We start from the raw sequence: 25589 nt of genomic DNA on the forward strand, positions 1-25589 counted from the left end.
CAGTTCGGAGTTGTTATGTAGTTGGCGGGCATTTCTCCAGCCATACCAATAGTTATCTTACTATGTATGTGTGTGATTCTGGAGATCCGAATGAGACCCAGTTTTGTCCAGTTTTAAGTCTGTATGCCCCAGCTGCTGCCTGGATCTGAATACATGCGACTCCTTTTTGTGGAGCTATGTTAAAGACAAGGTGTATAGCAATAACCCCAAAACCTTTGCTGAGCTGAAAGCAGCCATTCAGGAGGTCATAGACAGCATCAGCGGGTCATGCAGAATTTCGCTATTCATCTGCGCCACATTACCGCCAATGATGGCAGGTATATCAAACATGTCATAATATAAATCTGAATATCTGTAATTCTGGAGATGGGCATCCTTGCAACTGACCTGCATTTGTTATTATGCTGCAAGGTTTTTCGGCTTTGGGAGACAGAATGGCAAAATATCAGCACGCACAACGAACTAAGAACCATTAAAGGGACCACAAATGTGGGGAAGTCCTCAATGATGGCCTTTCGCAGGGACGACGTGGTTGTGTGTTGGCTCTGCATTGGCCATGCCTGGGCGACCCACGGCTACCTCTTGCGCTGTGAAGACCCACCTCAGTGTCAGTGTGGCACGCAGTTGACGGTGACCCATATTCTTCTGCTCTGTCCTTTGGCTGCCCTGCGACTTCAACTTCAGTTGCCGGGCTCATTATCATTGATTTTAGCAGACAACATCTCATCAGCTGATTTGGTTTCACATTTCATCGATGAGGGTGGGTTTTATCATTCGATCTGAGTGTGCTTTTAGGGTGGAGGATTTTGTGTGTTGCAGGGTGGTTGGCTTTTCCTTTTTATTTTTGTGGTCGGCCAGCCACTGTAATCTGCTTCCTTGTTTTATTCTCTTCCATCTGTTTCTTGCATCTTGCTGTTGTTTTCTTGTCCTTTTTTGTTTCTTTTAGTGTTCGTTGCCTTTCCTTAGTTCTTGCGGTTTTCCTTTATTTCTGTTCTGTGTTGTATGCCTCGTCTCTTTTATTTTCACACTTGTGGCATTGTTTTATTAGGAACGAGGGACTGATGACCTTGTAGTTTGGTCCCTTTCCCCCCTCTTCTAAACCAACCATCCAACCGAGCAGCCACATAGAAAAATTTTGAGCCCAGAAGACCAGACATTTACGTCGTTATTTAAAATTATATTGTCACATTTGTGTCATGTGTCTTGAAATGTAACACCCACAAAAAGATCAATATTATAGATTTTCCTGTCACTTATTAATCTTTGAGAACAGTATTATATGCGAACGCTTAGCTTTTCTTAAAGCTACCCTGTTGTTGTGGTTGTTGTTGCCTTCAGTCCTGAGACTGGTTTGATGCAGCTCTCCATGCTACTCTATCCTGTGCAAGCTTCTTCATCTCCCAGTACCTGCTACAACCTACATCCTTCTGAATCTGCTTAGTATATTCATCTCTTGGTCTCGCTCTATGATTTTTACCCTCCACGCTGCCCTCCAACGCTAAGTTTGTGATCCCTTGATGCCTCAGAACATGTCCTACCAACCGGTCCCTTCTTCTTGTCAAGTTGTGCCACAAACTCCTCTTCTCCCCAATTCTATTCAATACCTCCTCTTTAGTAATGTGATCTACCCATCTAATCTTCAGCATTCTTCTGTAGCACCAAATTTCGAAAGCTTCTATTCTCTTCTTGCCTAAACTATTTATCGTCCATGTTTCACTTTCATGCATTGCTACACTCCATACAAATACTTTCAGAAACGACTTCCTGACACTTAAATCTATACTCGATGTTAACGAATTTCTCTTCTTCAAAAACGCTTTCCTTGCCATTGCCAGTCTATATTTTATATCCTCTCTACTTCGACCATCATCAGTTATTTTGCTCCCCAAATAGCAAAACTCCTTTACTATTTTAAGTGTCTCATTTCCTATTCTAGTTCCCTCAGCATCACCCAACTTAATTCAACTACATTCCATTATCCTTGTTTTGCTTTTGTTGATGTTCATTTTATACCCTACTTTCAGGACACTGTCCATTCCGTTCAACTGCTCTTCCAAGTCCTTTGCTGTCTCTGTCAGAATTACAATGTCATCAGCGAACCTCAACGTTTTTATTTCTTCTCCATGGACTTTAATACCTACTCCGAATTTTTCTTTTGTTTCCTTTACTGCTTGCTCAATATACAGATTGAATAACATCGGGGAAAGGCAACAACCCTGTCTCACTCCCTTCCCAACCACTGCTTCCCTTTCATGCCCCTCGACTCTTATAACTGCCATCTGGTTTCTGTACAAATTGTAAATAGCCTTTCGCTCCCTGTATTTTACCCCTGCCACCTTTAGAATTTGAAAGAGAGTGTTCCAGTAAACATTGTCAAAAGCTTTCTCTAAGTCTACAAATGCTAGAAATGTAGGTTTGCCTTTCCTTAATCTATTTTCTAAGATAAGTTGTAGGGTCAGTATTGCTTCACATGTTCCAACATTTCTGCGGAATCCAAACTGATCTTCCCCGAGGTCGGCTTCTACCAGTTTTTCCATTCGTCTGTAAAGAATTCGCATTAGTATTTTGCAGCTGTGACTTATTAAACTGATAGTTCTGTAATTTTCACATCTGTCAACACCTGCTTTCTTTGGGATTGGAATTATTATACTCTTCTTGAAGTCTGAGGGTATTTCGCCTGCGTTATTCATCTTGCTCACCAGATGGTAGAGTTTTGTCAGGACTGGGTTTCCCAAGGCCGTCAGTAGTTCCAATGGAATGTTGTCTACTCCCGGGGCCGTGTTTCGACTCAGGTCCTTCAGTGCTCTGTCAAACTCTTCACGCAGTATTGATGTATATTAATTTAAACCATTAACTTTTCCAATTTGTGAGTTCACACTGCAGTGACATTGATACTGGCTGACTACATGACACGTCCTATGCTCTGAATATTTGCTATCATTGGGTGGTGAGGTCATTTGACATGAGCCATGATTTCTCTTACAAAAGCTGAATGCAATTTTGATTTCAGTGCTTCATAAACCAGTGTGTTGTTTGGTGGAATTCAAATTTATACTTTTGTAATGTGAAAATATGCAGCTTACTGTAATAATAATAAAAAAAAAAATATGCAGCTTATATGTTGCTGCACATCAAAGATCTTTCCATTTTTGTTTTTCATTTACCATTGAAAAAGCTTGTTTTCAGTGGGAAAAAGTGTATTTTTAACTAGGAAAAATCCGAGAATATTTTTTCCTTGTCTACGTATGCACCTTGATAACAATGCTTTGGAAGACTTGAGATCAAATAAGGTGAAAGGCATAGCTAACAGCCCTTTGCAATTTCTAAAACCATTGGGGGAAGTGACAACCAAACAACTATTCAGCTTGGTTTTTTAGAAGCTAAACCCTCAGACTTGCTTAAAGTGTCATCCACACATTTTTGAAGACAGAAAGTGCAGATATGTGTGAAAACTATAGTTCAGTGTGCTTAACAGTTCATGCAGCCAAGTTGCTGACGAGAATCATATACAGAAAAATGGGGAAGAAAATTAAGGCCCTGTTAGATGATGAGCAGTTCGGCTTTAGGAAAGGTAACGACACTGGTGAGAGAATTCTGATGCTGTGATTGATAATGAGAGCAAGGCTTAAGAACAGTGAAGACACTTTCATAGGATTTATCAACTTCATTCAACCATGTACAATTGTGAAGATGGTCGATCAGGAAAATAGACGTACGTTATAGGTAAAGATGGGTTATATACAGTAGGTACAGAAACCAAGAGTGAACCATAAGAATGGAGGACCAAGAAAGAAGTGTTTGGATGAAAAAGGGTCTGAAACAGGGAAACAGTCTTTTGCCACTACAGTTCAACCTGAACATTGAAAAAGCAATGATGGACTGAAGAGAAAGATTCAGGAGTCATATTAAAATTCGGAGTGAAAGGATATCAATGATAAGATTTGCTGATGACAAGTGAAGAAGAATTGCAGGACCTGTTAAATGGAATGAACCATCTAATGAGTAAAAAATATAGTTTGTGGGTAAACCAAAAAGAGGCGAAAGTAATGAGGGTTAGCAGAAATGGCACGAGTGCTAAACCTAATATCAAAATTGGTGAGTGAGAAGTAGATGAAGTGAAGGGATTCTACTATCTTGGAAGCAAAATAAAACTTGACAGATGAAACAAGGAGAACATGAAAAGCTGATTGGCATGTGTGAAGAGAGCGTTCCTGGCAAAAAATCTCTACAAATACTTTATATCATCCTTAATTTGGAAGGAATTTTTAAAACGTACATTTGGAACCCAGAATTTTATGGAAGTGGGTCATGGATGGTAGGAAAACTGGAAAAGAAGAGAATCAGAGATTTTGAGATGGGGTGCTATAGAAGTATGTCAAAATTAAGTGGACTTATAAGGTAACTAATGACAAGGTTCTCCGCTGAATTGGAGACAAAAGGAAGATGTGGAGAATAACAAGAAGAAGATGGCAGTACATGTCTTAAGACATCAGGGAATGACTTCAACCGTGACAGCAGAAACCACAGAGTAGGCTGTTCCATTACTGCATCATAGGGCAAATGCACTGCCAGGTACTGCTCTGCTTACTCATGTGCAGCACAGCTACTATAGGCTTCCCTGTAGACAGCACTATTACACACCTGTGCGTGCATGAATCACTTTTCCAATCGTGTCTGGCAGGCCTCATCGAATCAGTCAGAATACTGATGATACATTAAAAATCTTATGATCTCCTTTCCACCACAGTTATGTAAAAATGACTCCAATTTTTGCTAATACATTATATATTTCAACTGTATCCTTGAGAAAGTGATGCAAGAAATATCTAAAACAGAAATCAATCCTCAGAATTAACGAGGAGTAAAGTCACTTCAGGGTGAGGCAAGTTGTCTATAGATTGCCTAGTCTTAACATGTGATATTCAGCCCATAATCAGATTCAACTCTTTAAAGGAATTGCAGTAAAAGTTGGTTTCCAAATAACTTTTGAAAGGATAGAATATGTAACCTGCAAAAAGAGAGAGAGAGAGAGAGGGGGGGGGGGGGGGGGGGGGAGGGGAAATTCATGGAAATGAAATATGTCAAAATTAGTCATATTTCACAACTTAAATATATCAGGAAAATGGAATAAAAAAGCAAACAACTTTAAGTGCCAAAAGTAGAAACTGCAAGCCATTTTGCACAAAATACTTGCAACAAGAAGAGTGTCTCCAAGCACACAAAACTAAGACATTACAATACGCTAGTTATGCCACTAATTTTGAACAGGAAAACAGCTATTGAAAACAGTGATAAAAGTAAACAATTCTAAGTTCAATACATGTAGAACAATATCGTTTCAGAGGCACTCAGGGAAATCAGACATTACATAAATATCCAGAATAACATTAAATGAATGAATCCATACAAACATACAAAATAAATAGAATTCTTTGATAATGGGAGTAAAACCAAAATGACCACTATGAAATGGATTGGCGAGATCAAAACTGATCTGAAATTGACTTGAGTTACACCACAAGTTGTTCAAAAATGCAAAATCTTTTTCTCCAAAATTTGCAAATGGCAAGGCAAACAAGATGAAAAACCTAAGTAGAATACTGGAACAACATGATTTAGAGAGAGAAAGGAAACCCACAGGAAGAGAATGAAAGAAATATGGGTACAAAGGAAGGCGGGTGTCCACCTCTGTAATTACTTTGCAAAGCCCTAATAGGCTTATTTGCATATACTAATAATAAATTAATTTCTTCATCTGTGCTACACACTACTCAATGGAGCTAATTTACATTTTCTAATAAAACCTCTCCCCTCCCTTACGCACACACGCACACACGCACACACGCACACACGCACACACACACACACACACACACACACACACACACACACACACACACACACACACACACACACAAATAACAATATTTATTAGTAACATATTATTACCTGTAATTATTAATAAAAACAAGTTACTCTGTCTATGCGGTGTTGTGGAGCTCATCTCTAAACATCTTTGGCGCAGCAATGGTCAGTCTGTGATATGGAGTGGATCAACCCCAGTGGCTGACAGCGCTTGCTTGATTCATGTGAAGTTAAAAAAGAACCAAATCTGACTAGGAAGCTTACAAAATCCAATGGCCCCAGCCTGCTAGAGTGTTCAGAAATGAGAAATGTAAATATGGAAAAACACTTCTTGAAAAGATAGACCAAAACTTTATGAGAAATGAAACATAAATGTATTATAAAACCTTTAAGAAGAAATCGTGGGCTATAAGCCACCGTCTCTATGCTTTCAGCAAAATGGTGGTACACTGACATTTTCAAATGAAGAAAATTGTAACATAGCAGATCACTTGAAGAAACTGCTTGACAAAGGTGAAATAAAGCACCATGTTGTCTGTTTCGGAAACAACAAAGTGCCTGGAGACGACTCAGTAGTTCAGAACTGTGCCCCTGAGGAAATGTGCCCCTGAGGAACCAGTTGAAATTTTACAACAGCAAATGAAAAATGTTCTTTCGAAGAAATCCCACCCAAATATTGTAAAATGGTCCTAATCCACCCAGTGCATAAGAAAGGCAGCATGAAAAACACCAGTTACTACTGTAGGGTAATATCCCTGCTATCTATAATCTACAAAATTCTCTTACTTTTTGTCATCCTGGAGCATTTAGAAACCCAACTCGGCCATCAAATAGCAGAATACCAAGCAGCTTCAGGGAAGGTTGTTCAACAGCTGAATAGATCCTTAACCTCAAAAGCATCATCAGACACGAGATATTTTGCATTAAGGTCAAAGCAGTACTTAGTAAGTTTTGTGAACTTCTGAAAATATTTGTTTGGAGTGTAGCCATGTATGGAAGTGAAACATGGACGATAACTAGTTTGGACAAGAAGAGAATAGAAGCTTTCGAAATGTTGTGCTACAGAAGAATACTGAAGATAAGGTGGATAGATCATGTAACTAATGAGGAGGTATTGAATAGGATTGGGGAGAAGAGAAGTTTGTGGCACAACTTGACTAGAAGAAGGGATCGGTTGGTCGGACATGTTTTGAGGCATCAAGGGATCACAAATTTAGCATTGGAGGGCATGGAGAGCTGCATCAAACCAGTCTCAGGACTGAAGACCACAACAACAACAATTTATATCTATAAATTCAGCCAATGAGTAGGAGGAGTTGTCATCTAGAAATTCTTTTAATTTATTTTTAAATGTTGGTTGACTATCTGCCAGGCTTTTGATGCTGTTTGGTAGGTGACCAAAGACTTAGGTGGGAGCATAAAATACCCCCTTCTGTGCCAAAGTCAGATTTAACCCTGCATAGTGAAGATCATCCTTTCTCCTGGTGTTACAGCTATGCACGCTGCTATTACTTTTGATGTGGGCTGGATTATTAACAACAAATTTCATAAGTGAATATATATACTGTGAGGTTACTGTGAGGATCCCTAGATCCTTAAATAGATGTCTGCAAGATGTATTCGTTCAGCAGTAACTGCTAAAACGTCTGGTCCATTTTTCATAAAATTTCATGCAGTAACTTTTTTTTTTTTTTTTTTTTTTTTTTTGCTTATGTCTTTATATTCAATCTGAAGTTTAGCTGGGATATCTTTGATGTTAGTCATTACTCCTATTTTTTTCAAATGACACCTGCAGGCCACCAATTCATTAAGAATCTTTAACAGAACTTCACTATCTATAGAATCATAGGCTTTCTTGAAGTTCACAAAACTTACTAAGTACTGCTTTGACCTTAATGCAAAATATCTCGTGTCTGATGATGCTTTTGAGGTTAAGGATCTATTCAGCTGTTGAACAACCTTCCCTGAAGTTGCTTGGTATTCTGCTATTTGATGGCCGAGTTGGGTTTCTAAATGCTCCAGGGAGGGAAAAAAACTAACTTAAGCATTAGTGTCATGCAATATTTTGTGTAATGTAATATCTTGTACAGACATCTTTCATTAACCTGACACGTTCCACATCATTACAAAGTGTCGTATTCATGATCTATGGAACAAGTATTAATCTAATCTAATCATAAGCTCGAAATAGCCTATCAAATGCTGTACACAATCAACAACAAAAAATGTCTTTCACAAAATACTAACATACATCACTTGGAAATGTTTTGAAGCTACTAGCTATGTTGTTTGTTGTGGTCTTCAGTCCTGGTACTGGTTTGATGCAGCTCTCCATGCTACTCTATCCTGTGCAAGCCTCTTCATTTCCCAGTAACCACTGCAACCTACATCCTTCTGAATCTGCTTAGTATAGTCATTTCTTGGTCTCCCTCTATGGTTTTTACCCTCCATGCTGCCCTCCAGTACTAAATTGGTGATCCCTTGATTCCTCAGAACATGTCCTACCAACCGATCCCTTCTTTTGGTCAAGTTGTGCCACAAACTTCTCTTCTCCCCAATCCTTTTCAATACTTCCTCATTAGTTATGTGATCTACCCATCTAATCTTCAGCATTCTCCTGTAGCACCACATTTCGAAAGCTTCTATTCTCTTCTTGTCCAAACTATTTATCGTCCATGATTCACTTCCATACATGGCTACACTCCATACAAATACTTTCAGAAACGGCTTCTTGACACTTAAATCTATACTCGATGTTAACAAATTTCTCTTCTTCAGAAACGCTTTCCTTGCCATTGCCAGTCTACATTTTATATTCTCTCTACTTCGACCATCATCAGTTATTTTGCTATCCAAATAGCAAAACTCCTTTACTACATTAAGTGTCTCATTTCCTAATCTAATTCCCTCAGCATCACCCAACTTAATTCGACTACATTCCATTATCCTTGTTTTGCTTTTGTTGATGTTCATTTTATACGCCACTTTCAGGACACTGTCCATTCCGTTCAACTGCTCTTCCAAGTCCTTTGCTGTCTCTGACAGAATTACAAAGTCATCGGCGAACCTCAACGTTTTTATTTTTTCTCCATGGACTTTAATACCTACTCCGAATTTTTCTTTTGTTTCCTTTACTGCTTCCTCAATATACAGATTGAATAACATTGGGAAGAGGCAACAACCCTGTCTTACTCCCTTCCCAACAACTGCTTCCCTTTCATGTCCCTCGACTCTTATAACTGCCATCTGGTTTCTGCACAAATTGTAAATAGTCTTTCGCTCCCTGTATTTTACCCCTGCCACCTTCAGAATTTGAAAGAGAGTATTCCAGTCAACATTGTCAAAAGCTTTCTCTAAGTCTACAAATGCTAGAAACCTAGGTTTGTCCTTTCTTAATCTAGCTTCTAAGATAAGTCGTAGGGTCAGTATTACCTCACGTGTTCCAACATTTCTACGGAATCCAAACTGATCTTCCCCGAGGTCGGCTTCTGCTAGTTTTTCCATTCGTCTGTAAAGAATTCGCATTAGTATTTTGCAGCTGTGACTTATTAAACTGTTAGTTCTGTAATTTTCACATCTGTCAACACCTGCTTTCTTTGGGATTGGAATTATTACATTCGCCTGTCTCATACATCTTGCTCACCAGATGGTAGATTTTTGTCAGGACTGGCTCTCCCAAGGCCGTCAGTAGTTCCAATGGAATGTTGTCTACTCCGGGGGCCTTGTTTCGACTCAGGTCCTTCAGTGCTCTGTCAAACTCTTCACGCAGTATCGTATCTCCCATTTCATCTTCATCTACATTCTCTTCCATTTCCATAATATTGTCCTCAAGTACATCACCCTTGTATAGACCCTCTATATACTCCTTCCACCTTTCTGCTTTCCGTTCTTTGCTTAGAACTGGGTTTCCATCTGAGCTCTTAATATTCATACAAGTGGTCCTCTTTTCTCCAAAGGTCTCTTTAATTTTCCTGTAGGCAGTATCTATCTTACCCCTAGTGAGATAAGCCTCTACATCCTTACATTTGTCCTCTAGCCATCCCTGCTTATCCATTTTGCACTTCCTGTCGATCTCATTTTTGAGACTTTTGTATTCCTTTTTGCCTGCTTCATTTACTGCATTTTTATATTTTCTCCTTTCGTCAATTAAATTCAATATTTCTTCTGTCACCCAAGAATTTCTACTAGCCCTCATCGTTTTACCTAATTGATCCCTCAAAGCTACCCATTCTTCTTCTATTGTATTTCTTTCCCCCATTTCTGTCAATTGCTTCCTTAGGCTCTCATTGAAACTCTGTACAACCTCTGGTTCTTTTAGTTTATCCAGCTCCCATCTCCTTAAATTCCCACCTTTTTGCGGTTTCTTCAATTTTAATCTACAGGTCATAACCAACAGATTGTGGTCAGAGTCCACATCTGCCCCTGGAAATGTCTTACAATTTAAAACCTGGTTCCTAAATCTCTGTCGTACCATTATATAATCTATCTGAAACCTGTCAGTATCTCCAGGCTTCTTCCATGTATAGAGCCTTCTTTTATGATTCTTGAGCCAAGTGTTAGCTATGATTAAGTTGTGCTTTGTGCAAAATTCTACCAGGTCACATCCTCTTTCATTTCTTTGCCCCAGTCCATAGGTATGACATTATCTGTTGGTTGGTTGTACCACCAATCCCATAAAATGTCAGTTTACCCAGGAGAATACTATGATTCACACAGTCAAATGTCTGAGAGGGGTCACAGAAAATACCAGCTGGCAGTATTTTATTATTTAGTGCTTGTAAAATCAGGTGAGTGAACTTGTAAATGGCATTCTCAGTAGAGCAACCTTTCTGAAACCCAAACTGATTTGCTGAGGATACTGTTGTTGTTAAGGTGAGACACTATTCTGGAATACATCATCTGCTCAAAAATTTTGGAAGGTGATGCCAGTAGTGAAACAGATTGGTAGCTATTTACTTTTATCATCTTTCTTTAACAGGGGTTTAACAACGGTATATTTCAGTCTCTATGGAAAAATGCCTCGAGTTAGTGATGGGAGTACTTGTTTCAGATAAGACTGGGGTTACCGCATGGGAACAAATATTTCATACGATGGAATTTTATGAGAGTTGAGTATTATCAGTCACTGGCTGTGAGAGGTTAGATGCTGCCATGGTTTCATTACTATTTGTCCTACAAAGCATTTTCCCTTCTCTCTTATCACAATGGAAAAAACTTGGAACATTTAGCAGGTAATGGTCTCTGGCAACAAATAATGGAGAGACCCGAAGTTATTATATCTTGCACTAGTTTTGCTACAAGAACTCACTGTCAACAGCTTACAAAAATATAGCTGTAGCTATAATCGTTAGGATCTACAACTGTCGACTGTTCCGTGACACTTGGTGTTGTTTGCATTTCTCCAATATACCTCTTGGATTTGCCCTGCGTTATGCACTACCGTGGACCAAGCCCATTGTTGATGCACAAAGAGTTTTACTGTCCATAACTTCAACAATTCTGTTTGTACATCCTTCCCCTTCGTTAAATCTCTCCCCAGTTTCTCTTCTCCTTTTTTATTTGAACTCCTTGTATAGCTTGTCAGTTTTTTGTTTCGTTACTGTACATCGCAACCAGTTTTTCTTACTATTCCCCTGTTTTCTCTGGCCAGAAATGCTGGAGTTGGCAGTCGTGTGTGTGTGAGGTGTACTTGTTTGCTTGTGTGTATGTAAGTGTCTTTTAATTGTGCCTGTCTGCTACTTGACGTGTCTTCTTTATGGTTAGTAGCAATCTGTCATTTTCTGCATTGTTGATATTTCTATGTGGAGTTTCTGGTATTTCATTACAACAATCTAACTGCTTCATATATGAGGCTCTTTTATTGTGTGTGTGTGTGTGTGTGTGTGTGTGTGTGTGTGTGTGTGTGTGTGTGTGTGTGTGTGTGCTATTTTCCATGGTCATTCTCTTTCCTTTTTCTGTAGGGCCTCTTCAGTGTCTGTACAATGTTGTAAAGGCGGTGACGTGCTTGCTGTGATGTAAAAAGCATCTGCCGGTGAACTCTCAACTGCTGTACACTGCCCAATGAGTGCCTCAAACATATAGCAACACAACACCAACAAATATCTGCACTAACTGAGCAAATCCTATGCAAAATTGTGGACCTGTGCACTATTTGAAACCTACACTGTAACATAACATTAATAAATGACAAGTTAGCCATAGGAGCATTAAAACAATGGTACAGCAGACTGTTTAGTTGTGGCTTATGGGGGAAATATCTCATATTTAAGTATGCAGAAATTCTGTCCCCTCACTGCTTTACAGTCTCTATTCCCATTATCTTTACTAGCAGTCCTTTAAGTATGTTTAAAACTTGTATGATTAACCATCTCTGCCATCTGCCTAATAATTTCCTCTAACCTAATCTCAGTATGTTCAATATTCTGTACATATTGAATGTACTGCACCCATTGCCCCAGTGGTATTTTGTTGGGAATGTTTCTTTCAGTTCAGTAACCAAGTGACTATTACAGTTTGCCTGTTTCTTTAGACTTTTGAATTCCTGTCAGTTTTCCCTTAACTCAGTTGCTATATCCAGGTAACTATCTCCCTGTAATTTTCTTTGGGCATTTACATCAGGTGACACTTAATGAACAATTTCCATGACTTCGTTTCATGATACTTATAAATCATTGTTAAACTCCTCATTAAAACATCTGTAATTTTTAATCAGTTCTTCTTCTAATGTTAATTTTAAATTATTTAATGGATCATTATTCATATTAATATCTCATTTTAATTGATTTTTTTTTTAATTTTCAACCTGGCAATATAATCTTACAGTCATTTGTCATATTAAGATTTAATTCAGCAGTTCTGTGTGTTCTGTATTATGTTGGTAGAAGCTACAAAGGCAGCTGATGAAATTATCTAAGTTTCTGTTTTGAGGATTTAGTTCTTTATTAAAATTGTCCATTCTGAGATTTAATTCTTGGTTTGATTTGATATCTGTATGTGTAATCCCTCATTAAAATCTACTATCAATTTTTTAATATCATCTAAGTCATTACTGGCCATCTACATATATACCCCACAAGCCACTGCATGGTGCATGGTGGAGAGTGTTGCATACAACTTGTAGTCATTTCCTTTCCAGTTCATTCACAAATAAAGTGAGGGAAAAATGACTGTCTATATGTACCTATACAAGCCTCAGTTTCTTTTATCTTCATTGTTCTTGTGCAGTTTGTAAATCAGCAGCAGTAGAATCATTCTACACTCATATTCAAATTAAGTTTCTATAAATTTTCTCAGCATTGTTCCTAGAAAATAACGTCCTTTAGGGATTTGCATTTGAATTCATGAAGCATCTCCATAATACTAACCTGTTCATCGAACCTACCAGTTACAAGTCTAGCAGCCAGCCTGTGAATCATGTCAATGTCTTTCTTTATGTCTTTTGAGTAGTATTCAAGAATAGGTCACACTAATGTTTTATGTACCATACCCTTTACAAATGAATCGTTCTTTCTAAAATTCTCCCAGTGAACTGAAGTCAACCATTTGCCTTCCCTGTTACAATTCCGACGTGCTAATTTCATTTCGTAAAGCTTTGCATAATTACACCTAGATATTTAATCGATGGGACTGTGTCGAGCAACACTCTACTAATGCTGTATTCGAAAAATACAGGATTGTTTTCTTGCTCACCTGCATTAATTTACATTTTTCTGATGATCCACCTTGGTACACAAAACATGTCAGAACACTGTTGTAGAAAAAACGAAAAAAGCATGCCAAATTTAGACAGATGCAAAATCTCCAAGACTGGTGATCTTTTACAGGAGCTTGAAATCTAGCATGGTCATCAATGTGAGATACTTATAATAATTTCCACAACAAAATTTTGTCTCGAAACGTGGCAGAAAATCCTAAGAGTTTCTGGTCGTATATGAAGTATGCTAACAGCAACACACAATCAATGCCTTCCCTGCACGATAGCAATGGAGATACTATGAAAGACAGTGCTGCCAAAGCAGAGTTACTAAACACAGCCTTCCCAAAGGCCTTCACAAAAGAAGACTAAGTAATTATTCCAGAATTCGAATCAAGAACAGCTGCCAACATGAACTTAGAACTAGGTATCCATGGAGTAGGGAAGCAACTTAAAGCACTTAATAAAAGCAAGTCTTCTGGTCCATTTAGGTTCCTTTCAGAGCACGCTGATGCCATAACTCCATACTTAACAATCGTATACAACTGTTGACTCGATGAAAGATCCGTACCCGAAGACTAGAAAGTTGCATAGGTCACACCAATATTCAAGAAAGGTAGTTGGAGTATTCCACTAAATTATAGGCCCAGATCATTAATGTTGATATGCAGCAGGATTTTGGAACATATATTGTGTTCACACATTATGAATTATCTCGAAGAAAACGATTTACTGACACACAGTCAACACGGATTTAGGAAACATCGTTCTCATGAAAAACAACTAGCTCTTTATTCGGTCACCAGTGGTTTATTTTGGCTTCTTTTACCATTATAATCACCTTATGGCTTGTTGTTGTTGTTGTTGTTGTTGTTGTTGTCATTGTCTGCTTCTGCAGTGACAGTAGGCAGTGGCAGAACTGGGCAAGAGCAGTGTCGGTGCTAGTGTCAATTGGCAACTGCAGTGATGGTTCATGACTGCAAAACGTAGTAAATACAATGTGGGAATGGATGAGGCACTTGGTGGTACCATTGCTGCCATAAATATCAGTCTCCAAAATACATTCGTTCCAGTTGTTCTAATGTAGGCTATTTAGACTATTATGATGGAACACTATTAATTCCAAAACATTACTTTTCTTGAGTGCTCATTTCTTTTTGGTTAACCTCCCATTTCCTTAGTCTTCTGTTCAGTTGCAGGATATAGTTGTTCTCTCTCTCGCTCCCTCCCTCCCTCTCTCTCTCTCTCTCTCTCTCTCCCTCTCTCCCTCCCTCTCTCCCATTCCCTCACCTTCCCTGTCTTTTTCTCAGTAGCAGATTCAGTGAGCTGTTTTTTAGAATGGGGAGCTAATTGTAGGTGAAAAAAATTTAATCATTTGTCTTTTTTATTTCATAAAAATACAGTCCACTTTTTTGCTAATATAATATGAATGTCTGCATCTGAGTTATACAGTGGTCAACAAAGCACTTCGAAGCAAACCTCTCCCAATAAACTCAATAACAATCATTATTATTAAAAGAAAAAAGAAACAAAGAACTGCACCTATGCAGTGTTGTGGATCTTGTACCCCAACATCCTGGGCTCATACAGCAAGTGCAACAGTGGCCAATCTGTCAGTCTGTGATATATAGAAGATTAATGCCAATCGGATGAAATGCTCAGTCATCTCATATGAAATAAAATAAAAACAACCAAAACCAAATGCTTATGAAAGAAAAATTAAATATATTAAATAATAGTCCACTGAAACACAGTTGGCACTACAATTGTAAGTAAGTGCATAACTTCAAAATTAAGGGTAACCAAAGAAAATTTTGGAGTAGGAATTCAAAGTTCAACGACAAGAAATAAAAACTTCGAGGTTTGTCAGTTACACGTAATCTTATCGGTTAAAGCAAAGGTCTTGGAAGAGCAGTTGAATGGAATGCACAGTCTCTTGTAAGGAGGACATAAGATTCACATCAACAAAAGCAGACCAAGATAACGGAATTAAATTAGGCAATGCTGAGGGAATTAGATTAGGAAAAGAGACACTGGATGTAGTAGACAAGTTTTGGTACTTGGACAGCAAAATAATTGATGATGGTAGTAGTAGAGAGGATATAAAATGTAGAGTGGCAATGGCAAGACAAGGATTTTGAAAGAAGAAAAATTTATTAACATTTAATATAGATTTAATTGTTAGAAAGCTTTTTTCTGAAAGTAATTGTCTGGAAGTGTAGGGAAGTAAAATGTGGACGATAAGCAGTTTAGAGAAGAAGATAACATAAGCTTTTGAAACGTAGTGTGACAGAAAAATACTGAAGATGAGATGGGTAGATCAGTAATGACAAGGCACTGCATAATTTTGAGGAAAAAGGAAAGTTCTGATCCAACTTCACTAAAAGAAGGGATCGCTTGATAGGATACATTCTGAGACATCAAGGTAAGGTATCATCAATTTAGTATTTGAGGGATGTTCAGAGGGTTGTAGACGGAGACCAAGAGATGAATTTAGTAAGCAGGCTCGAATGAATGGATGTAGATTCATGTACTTATTTGAAGGTGAAGAGGCTTGCGCAGGATAGAGTAGCTGGGGAGCTGCAACAAAATAGTCTTTAGACTGAAGGCCACAACAAAACTGAAAATCCTTTGTGAAATAAGACTGGAAAATAAATGACTGCTGGGTCAAAAAATTATCAGAAGCCTTTTTGTTTCATAAAATAGTTTCCTTTTACCTCAGTGTACTTTATTTGGCTTTTTATGGTGTATTTAAGTTTCAAAACATTGAAAATTTCTTGAAGTCTGCAGAAGAATGTCTTCCTGTTGAGCCATTTCTTCGTATTTGTGAAGTCAAAATTACTTGCAAAGGTCAAAATTTTGAACATAGTGTAGATGGATGACAGTTTTAGCCCCAGTTCTTACAACAGTGTGACAAAATATCTCTTTCTTCGCCATGTGAAAAAGATTTATTTATTTTGAAGCTTATTACCTGGGGACGCTTCCATTGTGCATTGTGCTACATTAGACATAGTCACGTTTCAGGAGATCAGGAAGGCCCATTCAGAACAATACTCATACCCGTAGATCCCAATCTTGACTCACATGCTATTGTACGTATCTCCTCCAGGTGCCCCTCTGCTCCAAATATGTCCTTTCTGTCAAAAGGCTTACTTTCCAGACCCAAATCAAAATTTATCCACACTGCCCCAGTTAAAGATATCCTTTCAGTTCATCCATTGTACATTTACAAGCAATGTGACTAGCAGAAGATGAAAATTGAATATCAGAAACTGATTTTCACTGATGAGCATACCTGTTAAGGATTGAAGCAATTTGAAACTTCATGGTAGATTAAAACTTTGAGCCAAACGGGGACTCGATCCAGTGATCTCTGCATCACGTGGCCAAATGATCTACTTCCTGAGCCATCCAAGTACACTCCCAACCCATCCAAGTTTGAATCTTGGCCCAGCACATTGGTTTAATCTGTCAGAAAGTTTCAAATCAGTGCGCATCCTGCTGCAGAATGAAAATTTATTCTTTAAAGTCTCATGGACTGTTGCTGAACCATTTCTTCAGACTATCTTTTCTTCCAGGAGTGATATACAGGAAACGTTGGAAAGAAGGTGCTGGCAAAAATAAGTTTGTGAGAGCAGGTGGTGAACAGTACTTGAACAGCTTATTCACATGTACCTGGGGGGGGGGGGGGGGGGGGGGGGGGGAAGGTGTCCCCAGTTCGAGTACTAATTCAGCAGGAAGTTTCATTAGGCATTATGCTGCTGTAAATGGGGAGGCATAGTCTGAGTCTCAGAATGTCAGGTGTACTTGAAGGTAGTGTGATGCAGTCATTGCTGTTCACGATTTATAAATGATGTAATGGATAACATTTGTAGCTCTGTCAGGTGATTTGGTGATCGTACAGTCATATACTGAGAGGAGACATAGCTAGAAATTTGCTCCAAAATGCAACGAGACTTCAATTTAGTCAGCATGTAGGACAGAGATATCCAACTAACTCAAATCGTGAATAAATGTAATGCAATCCGCTTAAATGAGTGAAAAGATCTGATATTGTTTGTCTGAGTGATACACACTATCACTGGAACCAGTGAGAACTTTCAAGTACCTGATAGTATCTACCTGCAGTGACTTTAAGGTGGAACACCATGCTGTAGGGAATGTAGGTGTTAGGCTTATGTCTATTATCATACTTTTAAGGAAGGACTATGGTAACATAATACAAGCTTGAATGAGGTTGCTTACGAAACTCCCATTCAACCTATTCCTGAGTAAAGTTCATCAGTCTAGGCTCTTAATGAAAGCAATAGAAAAGGTTCAAACAAAAGCTATTTGATGTATTTACTTACTTTTTATTTAATGTGAAAGTATCACAGCAAAGCCAAACAAATAACAGTTGGAGACTTTAAAGGAAGACATTTTGCAAAACGGGGAGCCTTACTCACAAAATTCTGAGAATCCACATTCCAGAAAAAGTCGAGAAAGATACCAGGTCGTCTCATGTAGTGACCACAACACTAAAATTACAGAGATTTGGGCCCATACAGTGTGGCACCAGCAGTGGTTCATCCTGCATATCAACCATGACTGGAGCAGGAAAAGGAGAAAATTGTACTGGTACAATTGTACCTTAATATGCAAACCAAAGACACTGAAAAAATACTTCCATAAAATTAAGTGATACTGGGGATGATTAAATGAAGGACATCAGAGTGTTTTATGGTTGATTACCAAAATGTACATGCTCGTGTTGCCAAGGTAGCTAACTCTTTAACTAATACTGTGTCAGTTGACCTGGAGCCAATTTTACCAGGAGCCTTTCTGAATCCTGGTGATTAAGATGATTTCATCACACATATTTGTCAGTAAGAGAAAGAGAGAGAATGCTGTACCTTGATTGCCACCAGTACACCAACGTCCAGTTTTGAATCACAAATCTCCTTGAAGTGTCAGCATGTGTCACTGATCAGTGTGATGCATTAGTCAGATGGAGACCTTGCAGGTGACAATGCCCCCTCCCTTCTTTCCCATTGCTACTAAAGGACAGCAACTTACATGGCAGCATGAGTTTTTCCTCACTCTTCCTGATCAACAACACAAAAGTGATGCTACAGTTGTCATATACTTCTGACATTTAACCATAAAAAAGTTACACTTCACACACACACACACACACACACACACACACACACACACACACACACACACACACGCGCGCGCGCGAGAGTGAAAAGATGCTGATTAGAGCAGTAGAACTCCACAATTAACAATGTCACACAATATTTTCATTTTACCTCCATGTACATTTGTTGTGTCTTATACTGTTTTATTGGAGTATTGTGCCAAAATTTAGCTGTGAACTTCACTAATGTGCTGCCATATGTTTTTGGTTTCAGTTACTTCAGGAAAATGGATTTACAGATCAGAAATAAAATAAATTTTTTGTTTATATGTTGAGAGAGTTCAACTTTGTATTACACATGATTAGTTACACACATTTTATATTGATTTGATATGATATGTTGGTCATATTTATTTTCAGTTTGTAAATAAGATTTAGGTGCAATGTTAGTATTGTGTGACACACAGTTTCAGATATTTATTAATTGATAGTTATTCTCCTATTTACTCTGCAGTTATACAGACTTTAAAGGAAATATTGCAATTTAATTTTCAGTCGCATTGCAAGGGGGATGTTGGAAGCTGTCGGAGAATATCTCACTACGAGAGTAAAAGAACTGACAAAAATAATTCACAATGGGGATGAATCAGATGAGGACATTTCAGTGAAGTAAGTAAGTTTGATATTTTTACTAGCTGACTGTTTGCAGTTGTCAAACATTTAAAGACATTCGTGACACGTGGCTTAATTAGTATTTACTTTATTATTACTTGAGTAAATACTCAAGTGCACATTATGAATTTATTTACATAAATGTGTTTGTTTTACAATTCATGATGTGTACCTGAAATTAAACTGTCAATGGCACTTGAAAATTTGGTATCTTTTTAGGTAATTATACTTAGCCATCAGCTAAAGGAAAATTTATCACAATCTGAAAGGATTCTACCAGCCGTAGAGAATGATTTCCCAAGTGTTTCGTCGTAGCATTGCACACACAATGTGAAAAGATAAAAGTGTAATTGTTATTTGTAGACTACATTAAAAATCAGAACTGCCTTCAATTAACATACATATACTCCCTCATGAGGTGTGTATTTAGTTATATAGACTCATTCACTGAGTGAACGCTCAAGAGAAATATCATTTACACTTAAAGGTCGTACTTAGACTCTGAAGCGGAGGACGAAAGCTGAAATACTGAATTGCTTCTTACATAGATGTTTTCACTGAAGGAGACTGTACTATAATTCCTCATTTCATTCATTTCACAAATTGCAAAACTACATCCCCGGAAGTCTATGAACTTCTTGATGATTCTTCAGATCATCTGTGATGAGCAATGGACTTCTAGATTGAGTTTTACGATGCATATTTATTCATTTATTGTGCATTTCACACCATTTTCTCTCATTTCTTCAAATCATTACTGTTTCACCATACACTTCTTTAAGCAGATGGTAAATTTGTGCCTGTTTCAACTTCCATCCTTGAAATTTGAATAACATCTCAGACCTCACAGGTGACAGGACTTTGTACCACGTAGCTCATTGTAAGCATTCACAGATTGTTCAGTAGCAGCTTCCTTTGGACTTGCAGTATTAGAATACTGAATAAAATGGTATGGTATTATTAAGTAGCTTGAAATCAGTCTACATAGTGGGGATGCCCAGTATCTTGCTATTTCTCAGAGCGTCCTCATAATTGGTACTTCGGAGTAGAGTGCTGTACTTTTTTCACAATTTTCTCCTTATACATTAGATGTAAACACTGTGTTCCACAGAAAGATACTCCCTTCTGTAAGGTTTTCCACTCTGTAGAAGGAAATAAATTGCTGCAGAAATTAGCATTCATTTAATTACCAAAATTATGATGATGACTGAAGTTGATACAGTTTTCATAATAAACTGATCAGCTTATCTACAGTCGACAGCACGTTGCTTTATTGGATGTAATGTCTCATCTGTAATTTGTTAAACATGGCTTGGTTACTTAATAGTGTAATAACTCATTCTTTGTGACTGAATAATGCTGTGTGGGTTGGTGTACCATCAATGCATATCAAAGGTCTCTTAAACTCTTTGCTGAAGAGCAGGTGATGTTGTCCATGGTAAATTTATTATGTGTTGATAAACCCCATAAAGTAATCATTTCACTCCTTTGAAAACTCAGTGTCATGCCAGTAAATTTTGAAATTCACACCATTGATGTTGATGGATTCATGATGACAAACATTTTCCATGGAACCTAGTATCAGAATATGCTTTTCAGTTTTATATAAGGAGTAATGCAGAATTGCACCCAATGCCAAAGACCACTCTCTTCAGTGGCAGTAGAGCCCTACGTGCCGCACCTGCAGTTCATGGCCTAGTGGCTAATGTTGTTGCCTCTGGATCACAGTTTGCCAGATTAGATTCCCATCTAGATTGTGGATTTTCTCCACCCAGAGACTGCTGTGTGTGTGTGTGTGTGTGTGTGTGTGTGTGTTTTTTGTCCTCATCATTTCATCATCAATCGGGAAAGTTGTGAGACTGGACAGTGAAACAGATGGGTGCTGATAACCATGCAGTCATCATCATCCCTACCTGCCACAGCACAAGCATCATAGCATGTGCGGTTGCTGCATACGCATTATGAGAAATTAACAGTGGGACCATAATAAGCAAGCACCAACAACCTTTTGCGACAGGTTCCTTGTACAAAAATAAGAAAAAAAAGTCTAGTAAACGTGGGCTATAAAATGTGTACTTTAAGAGGTATGAGCAATTGTTCATATTCAGTACTATGAAACAGATCTATTCTGCTGCAAGGTCATTGCTTTCCATGTTTTGGGAGAAGAAAGGAAAAAAAGTTTGGTAAACAGGGGGTCTAAAACAAATACTTGAAGAGCTATGAGCACTTGTTCATTTTCGGTAATGTGAAGCACATTTCTTCTAGTGAACAAGTGCTCTTAGCTCTTAAGGTACGCATTCTGGAGCCCATATTCGTTAAAAATTTATTTCTTTTTTGCTCCATACAACCTCCTCTCAAAATATGAAAAGCAAAGAGTTGGTGGTAGAAGAGATGTGTGTCATAGTATTGAAAATGAACAAGCGCTCATATTTGTAAAGGAATACTTGTTGTTGTTGTTGTTGTTGTGGTCTTCAGTCCTGAGACTGGTTTGATGCAGCTCTCCATGCTACTCTATCCTGTGCAAGCTTCATCATCTCCCAGTACCTACTGCAACCTACATCCTTCTGAATCTGCTTAGTGTACTCATCTCTCGGTCTCCCTCTACGATTTTTACCCTCCACATTGCCCTCCAATGCTAAATTTGTGATCCCTTGATGCCTCAAAACATGTCCGACCAACCGATCCCTTCTTCTAGTCAAGTTGTGCCACAAACTTCTCTTCTCCCCAATCCTATTCAATACCTCCTCATTAGTTACGTGATCTATCCACCTTATCTTCAGTATTCTTCTGTAGCACCACATTTCGAAAGCTTCTATTCTCTTCTTGTCCAAACTAGTTATCGTCCATGTTTCACTTCCATACATGGCTACACTCCAAACAAATATTTTCAGAAATGACTTCCTGACACTTAAATCTATATTCGATGTTAACAAATTTCTCTTCTTCAGAAACGCTTTCCTTGCCATTGCCAGTCTACATTTTATATCCTCTCTACTTCGACCATCATCAGTTATTTTACTTCCTAAATAGCAAAACTCCTTTACTACTTTAAGTGTCTCATTTCCTAATCTAATTCCCTCAGCATCACCCGATTTAATTGGACTACATTCCATTATCCTCGTTTTGCTTTTGTTGATGTTCATCTTATATCCTCCTTTCAAGACACTGTCCATTCCGTTCAACTGCTCTTCCAAGTCCTTTGCCGTCTCTGACAGAATTACAATGTCATCGGCGAACCTCAAAGTTTTTACTTCGTCTCCATGAATTTTAATACCTACTCCAAATTTTTCTTTTGTTTCCTTTACTGCTTGCTCAATATACAGATTGAATAACATCGGGGAGAGGCTACAACCCTGTCTCACTCCTTTCCCAACCACTGCTTCCCTTTCATGCCCCTCGACTCTTATGACTGCCATCTGGTTTCTGTACAAATTGTAAATAGCCTTTCGCTCCCTGTATTTTACCCCTGCCACCTTCAGAATTTGAAAGAGAGTATTCACACACACTGTATGTTCACAATAATATTTTAAGCAACAAAGTATTTTCATCTTGAAGAAATTTTATTTAATTCTTCCTTATCTATTTATTTCTTCTTGTGTGGCAGCATGTGTTGATACACTGATTGTTTTATTTTTCATGTATTCAAAATAGAAATAATTAAAATTTATTTATGCACATTTGCACAGGCAAACAGCACTGTCCGTCTGCAGGGAAATCCAGTTCCTTTACACTGAAGCACGTGATAGGGCATTAAAGGCACTGGCATTTGCAAAAACATTGAGGAAAGACCTAGAAAACCCTGAGTTCCTGAGCAGCATCCACCCTTCATGCAGCGTTATTATTGCTGGTTCGCTGCAGGAACTTAAGGTTTGTATTAGATACTCTTCCACCACTATAACTAGTAGCCTTGGCAGCTGTTAAATGAAATAAAATGTGGATCATTTTATTCTTGTTGATAAGTTTTTAATTATTTTTTTGTGTCTTATGATTTATCTAATCCTACTTCTTCATTAACGTACATTACTGTATCTAGTGCCACACCCGAAGTGTAGACATCATCTAGAGCCTCATGTTTTAAACAAGTAACTGTAAGTAAACACAGCATGTAGAAAAGTGGCACTTCATCATATGTGTCATTTCCTTAACACAATTGTTCACTTCCTGTAGTCAAATGTGATCAGAAATGGGAGATAAAGCCTGTGTATGTGACCAGATGTCCTCTCCAATTTAGTGCCATACCATCTGAGTTGTCCAAGCACCTTTCTCTTTGATATAAAGCTCACATCTGTGTTCTTTCTCTTGCCTTTCAAAATGTCAGAGCAACAATTACACTAACAGAATGATCCCCCCCCCCCCTCTCTCCCTCTCATCCCTCTCCCTCTCCTCCCTCTCCCTCGCCCCCCTCTCCCTCGCCCCCCCTCTCCCTCGCCCCCCTCTCCCTCGCCTCCCTCTCCCTCGCCTCCCTCTCCCTCTCCCTCTCTCTGTTTTTTTCTTTGAAAAGTTTTTGAATGCAGCCACTAATAGTTCTGAAATCCATTTATTTATTCTTTATGTACATTAAGTGCATGTGTTCAGTTTATGATAATTTTATGTGCTTGTCCCATGCATCAAATTTTCATGTTTTGTTACCCTAGGAGGAGAACAAGACTGTAAAAGATATTACCAGAAGAAGTAAGAAAAGCCATTTGGCAGGTGCAAAGAGAAAGAAAATCAGTAGAAGTGATAAGAGTAGGGGGAGAGATGGTGAAAGCAAAATGTGTAAAATTTTTCTCAAGTGTTTTTACAAAGAAGGCAATACCAAATATTTGGAACAATGCAGTATTTGTTGTAATCCACAGGAAAGAGAATGGTGAAGATATGAACTGCCAGCTTATTAATCCTTTGTGATATATAGGATGTTTACAAAAAATCTTTACCGATTGTGGGGGTTAAAGGGACCAGACTGCTACGGCGCAACAGCCGTGTTCTCGAGCCCCACCAGAATCGCAACCTCATGAATTGCAACATATTCGGGAGAAACAGCCAAATATTTGTGACAATGAAGATATAAGATTCATAGCTGTCTTGTTAGGATAATAACGACGATGAGGATGAAAAATAGTGATACCACAGATGATAGTCTAAATAAACAAAGTAGGCAGTGAAGCTAAAAATTAATGTAAAAAGTTTCATTTTGTTTATCTTATTTCTCCTTGTATTAAAAAGGTAGACAGTCAGAAATGGTATAAGTTTCAAATAGATGTGTGTTAACAATTTAGGTAGAGAACGTTTGTAAATTTTGATTAATCAGAATATGTAACATATTGCAGATACGTAGAGAAAAAGAGACACAATATTATATGGTCACGTGCATCTAGAACAACCACTGAAAGCAGTTACTTCCCTAAAACATCTAGGAGTATGCATAAGGAGCAGTTTGAAGTGGAGCAACCTTATAAAATTGATCACTGGTAAGGCAGATGCTAGATTGGGCTTCATTGGAAGAATCATCAGGAAAAACAGCCCATCAGCAAATGAAGTAGCTCACAAAACACCCGTTTGACCAATACGTGAATACTGCTCATCAATCTGGGATTTGTACTAGGTAGGATTGACAGAGGCATTAGAGGCGATTCAGAGAAGAGCAACACATTTTATTACAGGTTCATTTAGTAAGTGCAAAAGCGTCGTGGAAATGCTCTGTCAACTCCAGTGGCAGATATTGCAAGAGAGATGTTCTGCAGCATGGTATAATCTGTGTTAAAATTCTGAGTGTGTGTGTTCCTAGAAGAGTCAGCCAGTATTTTGCTTCCTCCTATGTATGTATTGCATAAAGACCATGAAGATTAAATTAAGGATATTCAATCCCACATGGAAGCTTGCCAGCAATTGTTCTTCCCGCACACCATACATGACTGCAACAGGGAAAAGGGAAGTGACAGTGGTAGACAAAGTGCCCTCCACCACACACAGTAATGTGGTTTGTGATTGTGTCAAGAAAATGAAACATTCAGAGTTGAGAAAGGAGCTAGGAACGATGACTTGAGTTCACTAGAACGATTACCTGCAGCTTTGGAAGAAGCTTTCATATTATTAAACTGCAATTATGCATAAATGAATCTTATTGGAAACACATTAGATTTCCAGGCCATCATTAGCCAAGGTTGAAATATTGAAAAGCACATGTATGGCGGTATTAATCACAGTAAGACCAAAAAAAGGACAATAAAATCAATGTGCCAGTAACAAAATGGTACA

At 38.2% G+C, this 25589-nt stretch overlaps 1 protein-coding gene across 2 annotated transcripts in view; it reads left to right on the forward strand.

The window, feature by feature from the left end:
* LOC126278658 (mitogen-activated protein kinase kinase kinase 4) overlaps positions 1–25589 on the forward strand; it is a 184663-nt gene that overhangs the window by 89726 nt on the left and 69348 nt on the right. For both annotated transcript variants that reach the window (XM_049978889.1, XM_049978878.1), the window contains exons 13-14: positions 19236–19349; positions 23039–23219. In XM_049978889.1, coding sequence (XP_049834846.1) covers positions 19236–19349; positions 23039–23219 — 295 coding nt within the window. The remainder of the gene's footprint in view (positions 1–19235; positions 19350–23038; positions 23220–25589) is intronic.

This window comes from Schistocerca gregaria, chromosome 1 (genome assembly GCF_023897955.1).
Source record: "Schistocerca gregaria isolate iqSchGreg1 chromosome 1, iqSchGreg1.2, whole genome shotgun sequence".
Lineage (NCBI taxonomy): Eukaryota > Metazoa > Arthropoda > Insecta > Orthoptera > Acrididae > Schistocerca > Schistocerca gregaria.